Source organism: Phalacrocorax aristotelis, chromosome 7, assembly GCF_949628215.1.
Source record: "Phalacrocorax aristotelis chromosome 7, bGulAri2.1, whole genome shotgun sequence".
NCBI lineage: Eukaryota > Metazoa > Chordata > Aves > Suliformes > Phalacrocoracidae > Phalacrocorax > Phalacrocorax aristotelis.
In genome coordinates, this window is record NC_134282.1 from 40,846,271 (window position 1) to 40,865,333 (window position 19,063).

At 35.9% G+C, this 19,063-nt stretch overlaps 1 protein-coding gene across 3 annotated transcripts in view; it reads right to left on the bottom strand.

Annotated features, from left to right (window-relative positions):
- Positions 1 to 19,063, bottom strand: part of UNC13C (unc-13 homolog C) — a 244,132-nt gene that overhangs the window by 123,467 nt on the left and 101,602 nt on the right. For all 3 annotated transcript variants that reach the window (XM_075100328.1, XM_075100329.1, XM_075100330.1), the window contains 3 exons: positions 14,931 to 15,009; positions 6,311 to 6,382; positions 976 to 1,195 (listed from right to left, as the gene is read on the bottom strand). In XM_075100328.1, the coding sequence (XP_074956429.1) occupies positions 976 to 1,195; positions 6,311 to 6,382; positions 14,931 to 15,009 (371 nt within the window). The remainder of the gene's footprint in view (positions 1 to 975; positions 1,196 to 6,310; positions 6,383 to 14,930; positions 15,010 to 19,063) is intronic.

Below are 19,063 nucleotides of genomic sequence, written 5' to 3' on the forward strand. Positions count from 1 at the left end.
CAAAAAATTAATTCCACATTCCATTTTGAGAATATCAGAATTCAGTGCCCCTCCTCCACGTTCTCTTCCTCCTATACATAAATAGTGCTAAACAAGATGTGCATAAAGGGAGAGATTAAATTTAGAGATTAAATTTAGAGATTAAACTTAATAAGCAGATAGTTGGCAAGTGACTTGCAGATATCCTGTTGCCAGCTCATTCTTTTAACTCATTTTCATGCCTCTTAGTCCAGGTAATATAAGCCAAGTGATTCCCAGCAGAACTAGGCTGTCAAATGACTACCTAAAACAGAGATCAATGGGCAGATATGGAATTAATTATTTTTAGCTAGTCTTAAAATGTACCTAGAATGAAATGGAACAATTAGTCAACAAGAGTGAACAGGAATCACATTATGAAAGCATCCCTTCTTTTGTTACTGTCCAGTTAACAGAAGTTATTTGCACTTATTGAAGAAGCTACTAATGAGTATTTTCTTTACTTTATACACTCTTGAAAACTCACCACCAACAATCATATTAATGCTGCACAATATACTTTTATAATATTTGATTTTCAAAGCAAACATTCTTTTCTCGCTTGTGAAACTATGTCAAAGGCTTAGCTGTCAAACACAGCCCAGTTTCAACCATAGTGCAGAATCACAATTAAGCAGTTTGATTTAGAAATTTGTCATTGACTCCACGGGGTCAGTTGCTCAGGAAAATTGTGATTAGCTCCTGAACAATATGAACCTTGGGAATCCACCCCTTATGACAGCTCCTCACACAGAGAACACAGTGGGAAGAAAGAAGACCTGACTAGAATATCTGTTTACTTTACCTACATGTAGAAGCTAGGTAAACCCTCAGGAACCTATCAATAGTGAATAATATGGAATAACTCTAGAGTTGTAAAAGCCCCTTCCATTACAAAATCAGAATAACAAAAGGTGTGAAGTACTGCAAAGCTTTAGCTGTCAGGAAAATACTTACTCTGCAAACAGTCAGCATTCAGGAGGTCTTGGCACTTCTCATGGCATTTGACACCACATTCGGTGCATCTCATGCCTTGTCTGGCTATGCCCCAAAGTAGGCCTTCACATTCATAACAATATGTGGGAGTTGTAGCTGTCCAAACTTCAAAGTTATGAGGTGTAGTTGACGATATTGGATAGATCAAAGCCTGCAATGTCTTCTTGAAAACATGCATTTTCTGTTGCATAAGAAAAAAAAAGAATCAAGGCTTCAGCTGAAGTATTGTTTAATAAAAGTGAACTGGAGCCAAAGTACACATCATTACACTTACAATGTTAGAAAATATCAGAATATACGTAGAAGTATTAATTAATTGGCACAACAGTTTTGCAGATTTACTGATTTTACCTTGCACTTTAAAGGCAAAAGAACACTGTCTGACTGTTTTGACTGATAACAGAAACAAGAGAGTTAAGTTGGAATCAAGTCAGTCAATTAACAGAGTCCTATATATATTTTTATATTTTGAGGCAGAAATTTAAAAATTCATTAGCTACATTAGATACATTTTAAGTAACTACCTAAAACTTTACCTCTGAATATTTAAATACTTCCTACAGGAACTTAGACATACTCAGAGAATGTACTTTGATTTTATGCCGTGCTATCCTTTAATACTTAGTGTCTATATAACCTCCTCATCAAATCAAAGTGGACTAACTTTATAGTTTCATTTTGTCTGTATTCCTGTAATAGCATACTTGCTACTTCTTTTTAAACACCAAGATGCTTCTTACCTATAAACAAGAATGATCCATACTTTCAAGAATCCACACCCATTTCTTGGACTGTTTTGCCCTAAGACCCATCACCTAGCATGGGACCCATTCTTTAGCAGGAGAACAGTGATCAGCTTTTCAGTAATTAGTACTGCAAACAACCTGAATCTCTGCTCCTTAGTTTGTAATAAGGGGAAAACAAAGTAGTCCCTGAAGTGTTCTACATAAAACATAGGCTTATAGGGCCACAATGATCTAGTTGGTTTAGTCAAGCTTTGTTTTCAGGCACCCAGATAGAAATTCTAAGTCCAGTTGATTTATTTGGAATAAGAAAAACTCAGCAGCCTGTAGGCAGCACTCAGCACCACACAAAAATTTGACCTTGGATGTGGGTTTGTTTTTTTTTTCCCCACTAAATACACACATGGCTGCCATGAATGTATTCGAAGTTCTAGGCTTTTTCCTCTACTAATGAATAAATTGTTTCTTTTAGAATGAAGAAACCATATTAAAAGAGATAGCACAGGGGGAAGCGGGATATTTATGAAAGTCTGTCCTGCCATCTCTTCATCTTGTGTGCATATAATGAAAGGTAGCTGTAATGCTGGTTGTGTAGCTGTAGCAAACTACGGGACAATATTTTGTAATTTGTGTGGTTTGTCCATATGAGCTTTAACATCACTGCCACAGTTCGGATAGTATAGAAAGCAAGGCTAACTTAATTCAGTTAATTATTTGTTACCATTCCCATAAATTTAATATTCAGCTGTGGTAAACGGCATCAGTTAAGTATATGTCAAATACGTGATATTAGCCTCTCTAACAGCGCACTGACATGCTCTTGGTTTTATGGATCTGCATCTCAGCTCCAACATGTAAGATATTCTGCTAATATTAAATTGTCTGATAAAAATAATTTTTTGTGTGTGTGCATATCTGCATAATGTTGCACAATCAGAGCCATCAACCAAAGGACTTCTGCTACCACAAGAAAACTATTAGCATGTAGCCATAAATCTACTGATTCGTAGGTTCAACGACTACAAATAACAAAAATGTTAAGTAGCTTAGGCTGCAACAGCTTTTATTGAAGTTCATAGTTACATGCTAAAAACATCTACCCTGTGAAGCCTGGCCAAACAAATGTGGTCAGACATTTCATGGATGTTTGATCCAAACACCTCTGAGAACACTGTAGAACTGAACTAAGAAAAGAAGCTAATACAGCAGGAATGACTAAAACAAATACTGAATTGCTCTCCAGGGTGCTTTCTTAGCCTATCCTCCACAATTAGTCACCTAGTAATTCCCCTGAAAGCAAGCAAAGGTCTGCACCAGTTTGATTTGGCAGACCCTAAGAGGGACTGGACTAGTCATGGCCACCTAACTTGCCAAACTTCATCTTTGTGCACTTCTCCACCCTCTGCCTCCCATGTCACAGCTTACCAGCTACAGGGATCAGAAAGAAAACTTCAAAAAGAATCCCATCAATGCAGATTGTTGAGGAGTCATGGTTCTCAGAGAACACCAGGACTTTGAAGAGTCCTTTGCAGATTATACTTTCACACTCCTGAATCCTAGGAGGATCAGTACCAATCTTGCCCTCTCACCGTGTTCAGCTTCACTGTTTTTTCACAGTATAGATAATTTTAGAATTTTGCCAGTAACTTTTATCTATTTCTGAAATGGCGTTACATAATGAAATGGCACAGCTCAACAGGCCTGAAAATAAACATCTTAGGGTAAATGAAGTTTTCATCTGAAAGACACAATTTGTAGATTGGTTTCGCTGCTGAACATAATCTTTCCCCTGTTGTTAATAAAGCAAATTACAATTGTAATGAAGAATTTTATTTATCTTTCTGTCTAGAAGGTTTCATTCCTAATACCCTCCTCTGTTTAAGTGTATCTATTATATGCATTCATTGAGATCTGGGCACAGCAAAATTTACCACTGTTAATACATAGCAGGATTATTTAGTTATCTGCTTATTCCCCAAAGTGAACTTTCTTTCTGTCATATACTACTTGAGATATTTTCTCAATGTCATGGATGTATTATTTTCACAAACTTGCAGATTTGTCTCTTTGTTCAGCAAAGCAATTAAATGAAGGCCCAAGTGAAAGCATATGTTTAAGCGTCACTGAAGTTAATACTTTGACACTGCTTGAAATGTCTTCGGATTAGTGCCTGGGAACATACAAACTCACTGTGCCATGAATGTCTTATACCAGAAGGATAGCAACGTTGGGTGGCAAAGCTCAAAGCATTAATTTTTGGAGTAAGTAGCATTTGATTTTTATTAAAAAAGCATTATTTCAAATAATTTTCATACTGAATCTAATCAGCCAAATAACCTGCTGCCATCAGAGTCACTAATATTCCCTCCAGAAAAAGTTGAGGGAGAGTAAAAGACAGGAAAGCCTTAATCACAGGAATAACTTGCCCAAAGGGATTTTCTTCCTTAACTCTCATCGGTGACTGCACTACTTCATCTAGTTCTGTGGAGAGTATCCTTTTATGCCTGAAAATGTCTGCTCTTTTTGTTTTCAAATCTTGCTCTACTCAGTTTTGATGATGTCTTAGGGCATTAAGTTCTGCTGGCTACTTACTGACCAAGTAGAAAAGTGTTACCTTTCACTTCCTTTAGATATCTTGCAAGGGCTTTTACTGGCTGCACCATCACATTTATCCTCAAAAGAGTACCCACTTCCCTTTAGTATGTTTGTGAGGGCTGGCATAAGACAGGCTTCTCTTATTTGCCTCTCCTCTGATTTAGCTTTTTACATTTTCTCATCAAATGTACTTTTATGTATCTAAATTATATTTGTTGTCTGCCTTTGGACTTATGCTTTTAATTAAGGTTTTCTTAAGAAAGATCTATTTCTGGTACACAATTTTTCATATGGCTTGGTTCAAACTGAAGCCAAAGAGTTAATGGCATAAAAATACATTCAACTTATTTTTTCCTTTGCATTTCTCCCAAACCATAGTTGGTTAGCTTCTCCTGACTGACAGGGATCATTGGAGGAATGTTTGCATTGAGCTATCTGTTGGGATTTGCTGCCTTCATTTTCCTGAACGGTACCACTTAAGTCAGAATCTATAAGTGCAGTCTAAATTATTCTTTCTTGTCCTGCATCTGTTGGCAATTAATATTATTGACAAAACTTGCACCTTTAGCCCTCCAAAGTCACAGCCTGGTAGTTGTTGCATGAGGGGAAGCATGTAAACGATAGTTGAACCTGAATTTATTGTCATAAATGGTACTAATAATTATAAATGCTTTCATTTGTTTGTTTAGTAGGCATCTTTTAGTAAAGCATAGGGAGTATCTTAGGGTCTTTTCTGAACTTAGACATTTTTCTAGCAGCTATAACACAGATGTAAAGAAGTCTTTAATTTGCACCAATTGCACGGCGTCTGTTCTCTATAATTTTCCCTCAGCCTTTAACTTCTTTTTAAGATTCCATAGTTCTCCTTCATTCTAACCAACCTTTGTTGCTATTTGGAGATAGCAGAACAAAATAACTACTGCTCCTACTGAAAGATCATTTCAAACACCAGTCATTACCTACCTCATCAATCCATCCCTGAGCACTACCAAATTGTTCCTCTATGATTACTATATAGGCATAGAAAGTTCAAATGAATCAGAGAAGAGTGATAGATGTGTGTGTACTTGTGCTATAGGTTTCAGTTCCCAGAATATATGTCAACATATTCTGCTCTTCCATTCTTCTACTATAGAGCTTAACAACAGTGTAAGAAAAATTCAATATTTAATTTTTATCAATGTAGGATATATCCTAGAAGGCTATGTTTCCACTAACAATTTAAGGAACAAAAAAGGGACCTTTATTCCTTCAGATTAGTCCTTTTGCTTAGTTCAGCCGTGTAAATCTGCTTGCATCACGCTAAGTATTGCTGAAGAAAATGGCACCTGTTGTGTTTTTGTTTAAAATAAATGTCTTTTGCAAAATGTAAGTGAAGTCAATAATGGAAAACCAAAACACACAGGTTCTACTAGCTATGAGAATATGATTTTTGAAAATAATTTCCTGGTTGCTCGTTGTACAAATTAAATATTTCTTCATCTATAATCACGTGTTGTTAGCAGGAGTTACATTTACAAAATCAAATAACATCCCAGCCACCTATAAGGGCTGGGAAAAGAAGTAATAATATCACAGAAACCTTCTTGTGGAGTCCTGTAATTCTAACTGTACTCATGGTGTGATGAAGAGAGAAAGATGAGGAAAGACTGCAGGTAAAGCACGGAGCAGCTGGACAATTTAAAATAAAAGGTTTCACCAAGTAACTATTTTGTAAAACAAAGGTTTCTTGCTTAGTCTTTTCTGACTGTCAGCAGAAACAAACCTGGTCTTGTCACTGTGGATCAGGCAGCAAATCCTGCTCAAGATCCCCTAAAGTTCCTACACAATGAACAGAATGCTTATATGCTCGGTTTTATCCAGTTCGGAGGTCTAAGGCTGAAATAATTTCTAAACAGCTTTGAACAAAGATTTCCCTATTATTTAAATGTCTTAAAACTGTCATTGAACACACTTACCATTTCATCATTGTTTATGGAGGTCCGGATGAGCATGGCCATGGAAATACCAGATTTTCGAGCTGCAAGTGTCTGTTTAAAGCAAACGCAAAACTTTAAAATTATACTAGTAACTCCAATTGTTGAATCTAATGGAAGGCAAGTATTACTTGATTATGCTACTGGATTTAAGCAAAAACTGTAGGGGTTACAAAAACTTTTGGTTAATCTTTGCAGCACACAACTTTTAAGGTTTCAGTACATAATGGAAGCACAGTTCCCATCCTCATTACTGTTTCTTTTAACACTGCCTAGCTGAGCTGCCATTTCTAATATAAAACCTGTTATTCAGAGGTTTATGACTCATTTGTTTAAACCACAGGCTGTCACTGTTTTTCTGCTTTGCCAACCAAATTAATGAGGTACAAGGATAGGCATCCTGCCCTAATTTGGAAGCTCTCTGTGCCTGCAGCAACATGGGAGATCATTTTGCAATAGTCTTATAGTTCAAATTGACAGTCTGGATAATTTTTTGTAAGTCACTGAGCATTGTTAAACTGTAAGTATGTATGTATGTATATAAAATGCTACTTGTCTCAAATAAAATGTCTTTGGGAAAACTTTAAGTAATTTTTTCATTAAGGACAGTATTCATTCAATACTATGCATAGCTTTTTGGAGAAATATTCTGGTTCTTGGAAGGAGAAAAAAGGCTGGAACCGTGTCTCAATCTGTCCTCTTTTGCCCATGTGGTGTTAAGGGTATATGAACACCTCCCAGTTCTGAAGGTTACATCTTTGGTTGTAGAGACAGTTTCATACAAAGGTGCTCAAAGCATTTTTAATATACAGTAAACAAGGAAATTTTATCTTCCTTAGTGCAGGATCACTGTAATTTAAACGGTTCTTTGAGAATTAATTAGAGAGTATAATGAACAGAAGGAAAAAGACCCTAGGTAAAAAAGTCCTGTGTGTTTTCCAAATAATATTTCAACTCTGAATATTGCTTCTGCTACCAGTAGTCCTTTTGGCCTGACAGAAACAGATAAGATTTATTCCACTGTACAAGATATTAACCAAAACAGTGCTATAATACTGTATTTTACCTGCAAAATTGGGCTCATGCACCCTTCGCCCATTCTAAATCATTCCAAGTGCACCTGTATACTTGTTCTTTTTCTCTGCTCTTCCATAATCCAGTGTCTGCTTTGTCGTATATTGCTGCCCTCATAGACTAGCAGTGTGAGGATGATCAATTATACCACCCGCTAACCATAAGTCTGTTGTTGCCTTTGTTGTGAAGACACAGATTTTCACCTTACTGTGAACTGGGTCTTCTGTACTCCACCATTACAGAGCTATTACAGCAAAAGTTTCAATGATAATTTTGCACATGTCATTCTTATCTTTGTGAAATACATGTTAGGTCAGAAGCAATTCAGGCTTACATCAGCAGAGGAACTGCATCATTAACCCTTGGATGGAGAGACAATTCCAATTTCTTCCCATTTTATAATTTTAAACACTGCCATAACTTAAAAGGATTTTTTTAATGTAGGGATATTAAGAGTGTTAATTCTAATTTTAAATGTTTGCTTTCCCCTGAGAACATACCCCTTCAATTTTCAATAATTTTCCCTTGATAATAATTAAACTGGCAGAGAGACATAAAATTATTAATCTTGTGAAACTAATTATAGTGTAAGAAGTCAACCTTGGCACAGAAATATTTGATTTGATTCATCACTGTCCTATTACAGTTAATATGGGATGCAAAGAACGTCCCTCTTTTTTTTTCCTTTTAAACTCTCAGCAGTTTACCTAGCCTATGCCATTAATTTGCTATCAGCTTTCCCACTTTGTTATTAATAAGTAAATAATTCTGTTTGCTTCTTTGTGACGATCTTTTCCTTCTATTTCTGTGAATATGGGAAATTCCATCAGTGTGTGCCAGTGAGACTGACAAACTGACAGGAAAGATTAAACAGAGCTCAGGCTTTATTTTTTCAAACTTTTTGTGACAAACCCTGATGCTACAAAGTGAGAAATGGCAAGCAAAAGTGTGTTGGGAACATTAAGAAGAAAAGAAACAATTTTCATAATCAGTAGAGTTTTAGGTTTTAGAAAAATTAATTTCAAATGCACCCATCTTCTGTTCCCTCTTGAAGCATAGGTTTCTTCTCAGTCTTGGAAAGTAGCCATTTACATTTACTTCCTTGTAGTATGTTAGTTTTATGGTTTTGACCTCTAATGTTCATGTCCCTTATACTTAGAAAGTAATTTGATCCTTTTAGGTCTAACATGCACAGTCCTAGCCATTCCAGGCTATAGAGCAAGGCGGACTACTTGTCAGGTCAGGAAAACAAAGGGCCTAATGACACAAACCTTGAATATAGGGTAGTGAATAATACTGTGTTCTGTCCTCCAGCAATATATCAGTCAAAGTAGATAAGCCAGCAGGAGAACTGCAGTTTCTTTCTATCAGTATAAGAGTCTGTATAAACAGACACTATTTCCTGTGAGAAAAAGGAAAGTAGGGAAGCAATTTTGATACTGTCACGTGTCCTTGATGCCAAATTCTCCCAAGGACTATGCCTGGAATCCTGTAGCTTAACCATTTTGTTCCTTAATCAGAAATGGGTTTAAAATCACAGTATAGTGTCCTATATAAAATAACAAAGCCTAATAGGAAACATAATTAGGCTGTTCTTCATAAAGTGTTTGTCATGTTGGAAGGATAATAGAAGAATGTGATAAACCAGTAAAGTTAACAGTCATTATGGATTAAATTTACAGGGATTTTAGTGAAAAAACTCAGAACTATTATTTCCATTTATGTATCACTTTCAGAATAAACTGCATCTTCAAGAGAAAGCCCATAAATAAAATGCTTCTGTTCTGAAATACTGAGGTTGGTGATAATTCAACAGCTTGAAGCACTGAACAAACACAGAACAGTGTCTGCTCTTAAGGATGGAATGAATCAAGGAGGTGTTAGTATTTTGGGAAGAGGAAGGGAAAAATGTTGCCAGACTCATGGGAAACAAGGTGACAGGTTATGAACGCAGCAAGAGAACTTCCCCCTACTGCCCTTCTGTTTTTAAATAGTAGCAAGGAAGAAAGGTAAGTGCAGTTAATCATCTGGAACCTCTAGGAAGGAAGCCCAAATTGCCAGAGCATCAAAAGAACACAGTGAGCAACAGGAACCTGAAGCCCTTCCCTACTCTCCTTTAACAGGACACAAGACTTGTGCAGCAGTTTGCACTTGCTTACCCTCTCAAACTGACATTCAGATACTACCTCATGTCTTTCCTTACACAAGAATTTGACCTGCAGAGTGTAAAGATCTCAATGTAGGTACTACTACATCACGAACATGCAGACAAATTTATTTAAAAACCAGTGATGATGATAAAGCCGGACATAATCTATTTATTTTTAAAATGTTTTTCCAAATCCCTGATACAGGACTTAAAAGTCCTTTTAGAACAGTTTATAACTTACATCTACACTATCTTATGTATTTGCTTTAGCAGCTTAAATAAATAAATTAATATAATTAGAAGTCATTCTAGCAAAAGCATTGAAAAGTGGTAACCATAAGTAAAAGAGAATTAGACTCAAGCTAAAATTAAATGCTAAATGAAAAATTGTGTGGGTGAAAAAAGAGCTACCTGCCAAGATAAAATAAAAGAAAGCTGTGTTTTGAGCAGCTAAAGTAGCAGGGAGCAGTCAAGCTAATATTTTGCAACTGTTCATGAATGCTGGCTGTGCCGCAATATTCATTCCTCTGTTTTTGCAGAGGGTTTCTGTTTTCCTGGTCATCTTTTCCTTCACAATCTTTTTCATTAAAAGAATCTATGACTGGTGATAATCAGGAAAAAAATAAGTTGAAGATAAAGTATTTGTTATTGCTTTATAAATATTATTATATTTTTAATGCAATGTAAAAGTTACCCAGTAGAGGTGAATCTGTAAAAAAATACTGTTTTCAGTGTTTAAAAGCTGCATGATTTCAGAACTGGTTTTTTTTGAGCAACTACATGTAATTTATCACTCTAAGGATCTCAACTTCATTATTCTGGAAGACAGATTTGTATTCTGTTGCTTGGGGGTGAGGGAGGCAGGAAGGAGGAAGAAATTACTCAAAAGGAGACAAGATATTGTCTGAAAATACTTAACCCCTTCCCATAATTTTTCTTTTTAAAAAGTTGATGCACGCTCCTGAAATGTTCAACAGAACTGCAGTATTAATCCCAGAAGACAATTTTAGAAAGGAAATGGCAGCTCAGCCCAACTGCATAATCATTACTGGACACCACTGTAATACCATTTACTTTTTATTCATATTTGTTTTCATAGCACAGACACAAGAACATGCCCCACCTAGCCTCTAAGATCATTCTGAATATTGAGGTTAGTCAGAAATGGCATAGAAAACAACAAAACCAAACAAGTTCATCAATAATTTCTTAATTTCCCAACAACTAATCCTTAATTCCTGGAAAACACATGTGAAATAAGGAATAGAATCATATTATTATGATTTCCATTTATTGGAATTTTAAAAATCCAACAAATATACAAATACTGTTTGATTATTTCTATGGTTTATCTCTTTAATGTATGAATATTAAAATATTTAATCCAATTTGTCTATTAATGATTAAAGGAGTTGAGAAAAGGGACTTCAAATAGCAGATTTAATGTAAAATAGTCCTGACAGTAATCATTAGATAAAAGCTAAACCTGACAATGTACAAAAACTGAGAATATGGCAGCTACAATTTATATGAATGTCTTCAATCTTAAGAGTTTAAACTACCATAACCGAGTTCTAGAATCTATAAATGTTTTTGTTGCGGAGACACTTACATAAGAAGAAGTATCAGCGGATTACAGTTTTAGCTGAAATGGGCAGTTACTTCACCTGGTGTGTTCGCTTTAACAGTATAAACCAGTCTGTTTACAGCAGCAGAAAGGGTTCACAAATTATTCTTGTGTTCTTATAATCAAATTATAAAGCTAAGTAATAATACATTTTTGAATGATCAAAAGAAGAAATATGTCTGATTGCAGTGATTGTACAGTATAAAGTCATCTTTCAATCAAATGAAACTGGGAATTTTCTATAGTTTTCATAACATCTGAAATGATGACATACATTAACAGAAACAAAGACTAAAACATAGTGAGATAGAAAAACAGAGCTAACTGCCTTTGCCTATGACTGGGCAGATAATGACACCTATTTGGCCATCGTGAGTTACATACTTCTAACCTCCACTGTAACCATTGCTAATTCTCTCCCTGGTTGTAGTCCCACCTCAGATAGACACTCTAACTGGCATAAAACACGTTTGTTTAAAAGTAGAAGTTACAGCAACTACATCAACAAGTGCACTGACTTTTTTCTGGCTCCACATTAAACAGAGGTCTGTTCAAGCTCTTCGTATTGTTATTCGAACAGCCCTCTATATTATTACTCCACTTAAATGATCACTTCTTTCACTGTCTTTCCCTCCTGTACAGATACATTCCGCTAGAGCTATAATAATGACCCACAGACCCACAGTGAAACTCATGACTGCAGCAGAGAACTGTTCCTGTGGATGGATTTTGACTGCTTGTTCCTTTTTAATGACTCAATCCAAAACAAGCAGGGAAAGCAGAGTCCCAGTGCATTAGTAAAAAAACTTGTCTTAGAGATGTGGGAGAAAGAGAACTAGTAAGGCTGCTTTTGAAAACTCGATTTTTCAAACTGTGAATTTATGGAAACAAATAGGATTCAAAGATATCACCTTAAGATGATGTACATAATTCTGATAAACCTTATATTGAGATACCATACTGAAAGCAGGAAAACTAATGCAGAGAAATTGGAAGTGCAAAGGGACTAGGAAAACAAGGAGGGAACTTTACAAGTGCCAAAGTTGGTGCAAAAAGAAAATATTTCCATGAGTTGTTAATTTAGTTATTGGAAAAAATTACACCATAGTACCTTAGAGTCTTTATTTGCTTTGGGAAATTCACCTTTTACAAGAGAGATCAAAGAATCTAGTTGATTGATACAAGATGATTTAAAAAGTAGGGAACACTTTTAACTTCTCTTTACCTAGGTATCTAAGGCTGTTCAGTTCCACAGGGGAAGCATCACGATTGGGTCCTAAACAATCTCCTTGTATCATTAGAAAAGATATTTGGAAAACACACATAACTCTTTAACGTAAACTTTTTCTAATAAATTTGGCATATATGATGCAGAGGACAAGACATTCACATAAGGCACAATAGAATCATAGAATCATTAAGGTTGGAAAAGACTTCTAGGAACATCAAGTCCAACCGTTAACCCAACGCTAACATGCTTCCTAAACCATGCCATGAAGTGCCATGTCTACACGTCTTTTAAATACCTCCAGGGCTGGTACCTCTGGGCAGCGTAACCCAATACCTGGCCACTCTTTCAGTAAAGAATTTTTTCCTAATATCCAATCTAAACCTCCCCTGACACAGCTTGAAGACATTTCCTCTCATTCTATCGCTAGTAACTTGGGAGAAGAGACCAACGCCCACCTCGCTACAACCTCCTTCCAGGTAGTTGTAGAGTATGATACAGTGTCCCCTCAGCCTCCTCTTCTCCAGGTGAAACAACTTCATTTAGGATTAAATTCTTGGCCATAAAATAGTTTTTCTATTTTCCAATAAAAGATCACCATAAAATATGACATTCATGAAATCCCTAAGAGTTATTATGAACATTTTAGAACATTTATCAGTATAAAAGCACTTACCATAGCCTGAAATATCCAGCCGAGATAGGAAAGAAATTAAAAGAATATGAATAATTTGTTGCATTTATTACAACAACAAAAATATATCAAATTATATCTATTTCATTCAGTGTCAAAAGAGTATAGCACTCAATTCTAGCAGTATTATTTCTATATTTCTGAAACCTTCATATAAGTAAACACAAAAAAGAAAATTTACAATGTATCAAATCTTACAAGGACTTGAGAATTAAGTTACTGATTTAAATGAGGTATTTTGGAATTCCTTGTAATAGGAATCAATGTACTACAAGCTCAGAGCTCACAGAAGATTGCTTAAAAATGCACATACCTTCAAATACAAATAATCCTTCAAAGATGAAGATGATCTACACTAAGTCTGAAATAAGTTCCTCTTAAGTTGATAAAATTGTTTTAGGTTTACAGCTGCAAAACTGAATTACAATACAATTTACTATTTTAAGGAAGTATATAGTTAAAGAACATAGAGCTAAGAGCTATACTGTAAGTTCATAATGATTAAATTGCAGAATAAATTTCAGTTTTAAAACTCTGCAACTTGCACTTATTAAAGGTAGAATTTCTTCAAAAGGAGTATCCTCTAATGATTGGACAGTGAAACAGTAATCAGCACATAGTAATTATTGACATATTACATTAAATAAAATTAAAGTTATTCCACCATTCAAAAATGTGAATATTCTTTTTAGTTCCACTTTGATAATTATTATGGTTTTCAAAGTGAATAGTTAAGATTCTAATGTCTGAACTCATTCAGAGCAATACCTGTCTGTAAACAGCTCCAACAATCAAAAATAAGGCAAAAAATAAGGCAAAGTGTTGTTTAATATGCATAAAATGGTGATAATGTGGCTGTAAATTATGCTTATGTGTAATACAACTTACAGTGCAGTGGCTACTACCAAAAAGATAGTTTCAATGAATGCAGGCTCTCCTATGTCAAAAGCTGCAACTTTTCATTGATTTCAGAAGAAATTCTACTGTGAAACAGTTGCTGTGCTTCCTCTTTGTGACCCTTCAGGTAGCGTGCTAACCCAACAGGGTAGCTGAGAATACATTAAGTGATAATTTGCCAAAGATTGATCTTTTGAAGACAACTATAGTAATTATTTACTTCAGCTGACTCCCTTTCTTTACAATGTGAAACTCATTTGGGGGCTCACTGCCACCAGAGACTAAATCTGTATTTTATTGAACTATGAATTCTACACTTCAGGAAAAGAAAGAGAGAAATGTGAATGGGACTTAAAAGTCTTCAGAGCAGAGAGATTCTACTTAGTCTTGTTTAGGCTGGAAGTCAGAATAAATCTCAAAGGAACTACCATTCTTTTCACCTTTCTGAGATTTATTTGCCTAGATTATTGTTGTCTGCAATGACTGCTAAAATAACATACCTCATCTTATACAAAAGTATGCAGAAATCTTTAAAACATTCATACTGAAACAGGGTTGCTTTTTGAAAGGAACTTTCTTCCTCTTTCCTATACTTCTATCATAATAAGTCAAGCAGCATCCCAAGCACTCAATAACAGCTGTCTTCGTAAGCTAATTCAACATTAAAATGAGTAGTTTATTATTGCATGAAATGAACATTATTTGATTCCACAAGTAATACCTAAATATTTGATGGGGTATTCAGACTTATCTAGTACATTATAACAACTGCATCATCAACTTTTACTGGCCTCAATTCATTCTCTCAAGATACCTTTTTTCCATAAAACAATTGTTGACAAACTATCATTCACATGCACAATAGTAATTACAAGAAAGATCTAGACAACTGACAAATGACTCAACAGTTTCATGGCATCAGGAGTTACTTACCACATCTCGAACAATGGGAAAAGATTTTTTTCTACGCAAGTCTGGCATGCTATCAATTCCATACAGCCCACGGCCAGCACTGTAGGAGATGAAAAGGCAAAGAAGAAAATAAAAACCTGGAGGTTAAAAGTTTGCATCCTTAAGAACTGCTTATAATATCTGTATTCACACTTAAAATCAAAATTAGGAGTTATCAGCTAAAGAAGGCAATGAAAAATTAACGAGAGTGTTCTTGGTGCGGCTGACTTTTTCTCCTGGCATTCACCCAAAGCAAAGAGTAGCTGAAAGGTTGCTTATTACCTCCTAAAACTTTTAACCATGGATTTAGAAGTTAATACAGTAGCTTTACATCAAAAGGACTCGTATATCTGGTAGTTGAGATGGAACCCAACATTGTACAGGATATCATTGTTGTCATAAATTTAATACAAATCATGAAATATCTAACTAAATACGTATTAACATCTTCTCATATATGTGAAGGTGGAAAACAGAACTTGTCACATTTTAAGATAATTCCATGGTGACCATTATTATTTTCTCTTGCCTGGTTTAAGCTTTTTCATCAAGCACACATTTAAACCCATATTAAATCTTACATACCACTTCGAAACAACAGCAAAGAACAACTTGGAGCCTCTTCAAAGAATAAAAGGCTGACACACCAATGGGACTTAAAAGAATACATACTGATCTGGTAACCATATGCCTTATTCTCCCTGACTTCAGAATAGGTAATACAGCTATTATCCTCCTGCATTTTTAACACAGTCAGCATTGGAAGACTGCTGCGTGCCTTGTCAGATCTAATTCAGAGATACTTTGAGATTCTCACAGAAACTGGGATACCATATTTTTCAAGACCCAACATTTTCCCCTCCATGCTCCTTCTGTTTGGCACTGTCTCACATACCATTTTCAGTAGTTCTTATATTTCTATGTCTCTATCTGTAAAAAAAGTACGTGCCACAGCAGCTTCTCATCTGAAAGCCCTCATTTTATTTATACACCTCACAATTACTGGGTGAAAAGAGACTGAAATTAGTGACAGAATCTTCACTTCCTTCCAAAGGGTCAGTACTTTGTCCCAAATACTCCTCTGCTGACCTGAGAATAACAAGCCCTTGCCACTAGTAGAGATGGCAAATTCCATGTTTATTTAAGCCGAGACTCTGGCTGATGAATCCAGTTGGATATAGATGTTACAGTTCCACAGCTGCAGCTAAATCCAGATAGAATTATGAATCAGGGACTTCAGCTGCCACAATTTACAGCCTGGCATATTGATATAAACTGAAATCAATGCTGGATTATGCTAATATTCCAGACTGTTCAGGAACAGACATATCCCTCTACTCTGATACCTCTACTACTATCATCTTCAATATGAATCAACTCAAGCCAACAGAACTCATAAATCAGAACTACAAATGATTTAAGAGAAGTGAAATACATTAATGGGTGTTACAAAAAGGACACCAATTTTGGTTTAGGCAATCTCTGAATTACAAACTATTAGAAGAAAGGAAAGCTAGGAGAGTATCCTAAGGAAATATCATCTTATGCTATGCTTACTCTTTTCTGACAATATCCTAGGTATCTGCTTTTGGCCACTGTCAGAAGCAGCAGGATGCTGGGCTAGAGAGACCTTTGACCAGGCTCTGTATCACTAGGGAGTTTATTTGTTTGGTTAGTTGGTTGGTTTGTTGTTGTTGGGGTTTTTTGTTTGTTTTGTTTTTAAGCCAAAACCTACAATCATTTTTATCTCTCACTTGGAATAATATGTGGTTCTATTTGGTCCCCTTATTATGCCACAGGCTTCTGGAAGAAATGGACACAGCCATGGACTGGCAGTATTTACTTCCATGCTTTCCTTTCAACAGATGTGCAGCAACAAGTTTACTTTCTTAAAGTGTGCTTCATCTTGGGTGAAGCTTAACTGAACTAAAATCAGAGGAGAGGAAGGTAAAATTGCATAACAACATTTATATTTTCAGAGGTATTTGTTCACCCTCTGTTCAATAATTCCCATACTTTGAAGTTCTGGTGAAACTATCTTTGGCAGTATCAGTATTATGGACAGGTTCAGCTTCTGATCTGCAGAGGAATGGGGTTTTTTTCTTGTCCAAAGACCTGTCTCTAAGATATGTGAGACACAAGTGACATTACACAATAAAAGTGATTAAATTAATTGAGAAAGTCTGGGCTAATAGATTATGTAGTGGGCAGCTCTCCAAGTGGAATAAATTGCAAAAACAATGTGAGAAGGTATCCTTAAGGTCAAAGAGTACTTTTACATAGCAGGGGACAAATCCCTAAGATGGAATAAAAAATAAACTTACGAAACCATGAAGTGGAAACAAACATTTGGGGCAAAACTAATAGGTATTGTGGCATGGATAACACTGAAATCTGTGCAAGAGATCAATCAGCATCAAGGAACTGTTGACTTTTAAAGCTAATGCTAGAAACAATGAGTCAGAAAATACTGCTGCACACTCCAGTCCCGCAGACTGTGTTACGGTGATGAAGCACTCATCACAGCTGCCAAATATTAAAACTCAAAAGTTAGATGTTATACACTGCGAGCTGTTGATACAGATAAATCCCATAAAGGGAACAAAGCCTGTTTCTCATCTCCTGTAATAAACAAAGACACTCTGAACACTGTTTCTCATATGGATTTTAAAAGATTAAATATAATGTTTAGGATCATTTACACATTCGTTTAATCTTGTAGTTCAACATACCTGCAAAGACCTAGATAAAGATCTTCTAATATTTACACTGATATACACAAGAATAAACTCCCTAAATCAATGGGCTTAACTTTAAAAAACCCTATGGGGTCAAGAACCTTTCTCCACAAATTCAAATAGGACAGACTAAATTCTAAAAGCCCCATGCCCAGCTCTCCCAACACCATCAATCATTTTGACTTCAAAGATCTTTCCTCTGTTATAACAACTTAGTATTATTTTTCATATGGTGCCAAAGTTAGATGATTAAAATTAAATGCCTTTTTTTTTTAAATTCATTTTAATTGTTAAAGTTTTTCCAATTATTAAAGTATCCATTTTCCCATTAGTTAAAAAAAAAAATCACATTTCACTATCATATCACAAAGCAACAACTAGTTTCACATAGCTGGTAGGAAAGTAAATTATATTTCCTAGTCAGAGAACTTCTGAGCTCCTCAAGCATTAATGTTCTGCAAGGAAATCCTGTTTGACAATGAATTTTCACCCTTTCTCTTGAAAAAAAAAGAATAGATATTTTCTCTATCCCCCCAGGGATGGTGACTCCACCACCTCTCTGGGCAGCCTGTTCCAATGCCTGACCACACTTTCAGTAAAGAATTTTTTTCTTAATATCCAATCTAAACCTCCCCTGATGCAACTTGAGGACATTTTGTCTCATGCTATCACTAGTTACTCGGGAAGACAGACTGACACCCAGCTCACTACAACCTCCTTTCAGGTAGTTGTAGAGAGCAATAAGGTCTCCCCTCAGCCTCCTCTTCTCCAGACTAAACAACCCCAGTTCCCTCAGCTACTCCTCATAAGACCTGCTCTCCAGACTCTTCACCAGCTTCGTTGCCCTTCTCTGGGCACGCTCCAGCAACTCAATGTCCCTCTTGTACTGAGGGGCCCAAAACTCAACACAGTGTTCAAGATGCGGCCTCACCAGTGCCCAGTACAGGGGCACAATCACTGCCCTGCTCCTGCTGGCCACAATATTCCTGATACAAGCCAGGATGCTGTTGGCCACCTTGGCACACTGCTGGCTCATGTCCAGCCAGCTGTCAACGAGCACCACCAGGTCCTTCTCTGCCAGGCAGTTGTACATCATTAATTGGCATTTTACTTATGGGGCGTATTGTGGATAATACTCTGAATACAGAAAAGAATTTCCTATTACAGAGGCTTAATTAAAGTTGTTTTAAGGGGTGCAAGTTGCTATTAAGGTACTAGTTTCCAAAGCAAAAGCTTGGAATAAACATGACCTTCTTATACTCTCCAGAATGTATATCACATTTAGCTACAGGACAAGGCCTAAGTTCTATTTTATTGTATGATCATCTGTTGTTTTACAGACAAATTATTATTCTGCAAAAGTTGAAAGTAATTTTT